The sequence below is a fragment of the Meleagris gallopavo genome, chromosome 1, assembly GCF_000146605.3.
Source record: "Meleagris gallopavo isolate NT-WF06-2002-E0010 breed Aviagen turkey brand Nicholas breeding stock chromosome 1, Turkey_5.1, whole genome shotgun sequence".
Lineage (NCBI taxonomy): Eukaryota > Metazoa > Chordata > Aves > Galliformes > Phasianidae > Meleagris > Meleagris gallopavo.
In genome coordinates, this window is record NC_015011.2 from 46,426,914 (window position 1) to 46,428,049 (window position 1,136).

Genomic DNA, 1,136 nt, shown 5'->3' on the forward strand with positions numbered 1-1,136 from the left:
GGAAGGGCAGCTTGCGGATCAGCAGCTCCGTGGACTTCTGGTAGCGGCGGATCTCGCGCAGCGCCACCGTGCCGGGCCGGTAGCGGTGCGGCTTCTTCACGCCGCCCGTGGCCGGCGCGCTCTTGCGGGCCGCCTTGGTGGCCAGCTGCTTGCGGGGCGCCTTCCCGCCCGTCGACTTACGCGCCGTCTGCTTCGTGCGCGCCATCACGAAAGAGCAGCACCAGGTTAGAAACAACACCACGAAATAAACGCGGCTCTCCGCCGTGGGGCTACTTATAGCAGAATCGCTCATGCTGATTGGCCGAAACAAACATGCTGAACCTCATTGGTCGATTCGAAGTATAAAATAACCGCCTTTGGGACGTAGCGGTAGCTACTGTTTGCCTTTGTTCTCTCATTGCAGTGACTCATTAGGCACACAGGAACTTCTGTTTTTTTGTTTTTATTTTTTTAGGGAAATATTTATTTTCGCGTATCTTGAAAGCACTCACGCTGATTTAGCAAAAACACAATAAGCAGTGAATCACAATGCATTATATAGTGAAGGCAGTAGAGAGAAAAAAACAGTAAAGCAATCTTTTTTAAGGAAAAGTACTTAAAATATGTTCCAATTTTGCTTTTATATTGGATTGCGAGGAATACATTAACTCAGGAAACGTGGATCATTAGGCTTTTTTTAACTGCTGCGGTTTTCTTTGAGATGTGCTGTTTAGAAAGGAGAGGATGGGGGCCTCTTCCCGATACACTGAAATGGGGGTGAACTTATGATGTGACCATGTGGCAACCACGTAAAGTTCCCCGGTGGGGAAAATCCCGGGGCGCTTTACGGGGGCCCTATGTGGAGAGCTGATTACTACATAAATTCCATGCTCTTCGAGACACAAGTGTGCACGTATCCCTCTCTACGCACAAACTGCTCAAACTTCCAAATATGCCTTTCCCTCAGCTACTTTTTCCCTCGCCCAAAATACAAGAGCGGGGGGGAAAGGAAAAAAAGGAAAATAGGATAAAATAAAAAATTAAAAAATAAAGAATCCGTTCAGACCCCACAGACGGGACCGGGACGTGCGACAGCCGGTGCGCACACACCGCCAGTGAGCGAACAGCCACAGCTCCCGCCCAGCCATTGGCTGACT

The 1,136-nt window shown here is 49.5% G+C and overlaps 2 protein-coding genes across 2 annotated transcripts in view; one reads left to right on the plus strand and one right to left on the minus strand.

The window, feature by feature from the left end:
* The window catches only part of LOC100542975 (histone H3), a 21,733-nt gene extending 21,476 nt beyond the window's left edge, over positions 1-257 (minus strand). The window contains exon 1 of the mRNA XM_010709855.3: positions 1-257. Coding sequence (XP_010708157.2) covers positions 1-205 — 205 coding nt within the window. The 5' untranslated portion in view covers positions 206-257.
* LOC104910710 (histone H2A-IV) overlaps positions 1-1,136 on the plus strand; it is a 77,432-nt gene that overhangs the window by 74,741 nt on the left and 1,555 nt on the right. The window lies entirely within an intron of this gene.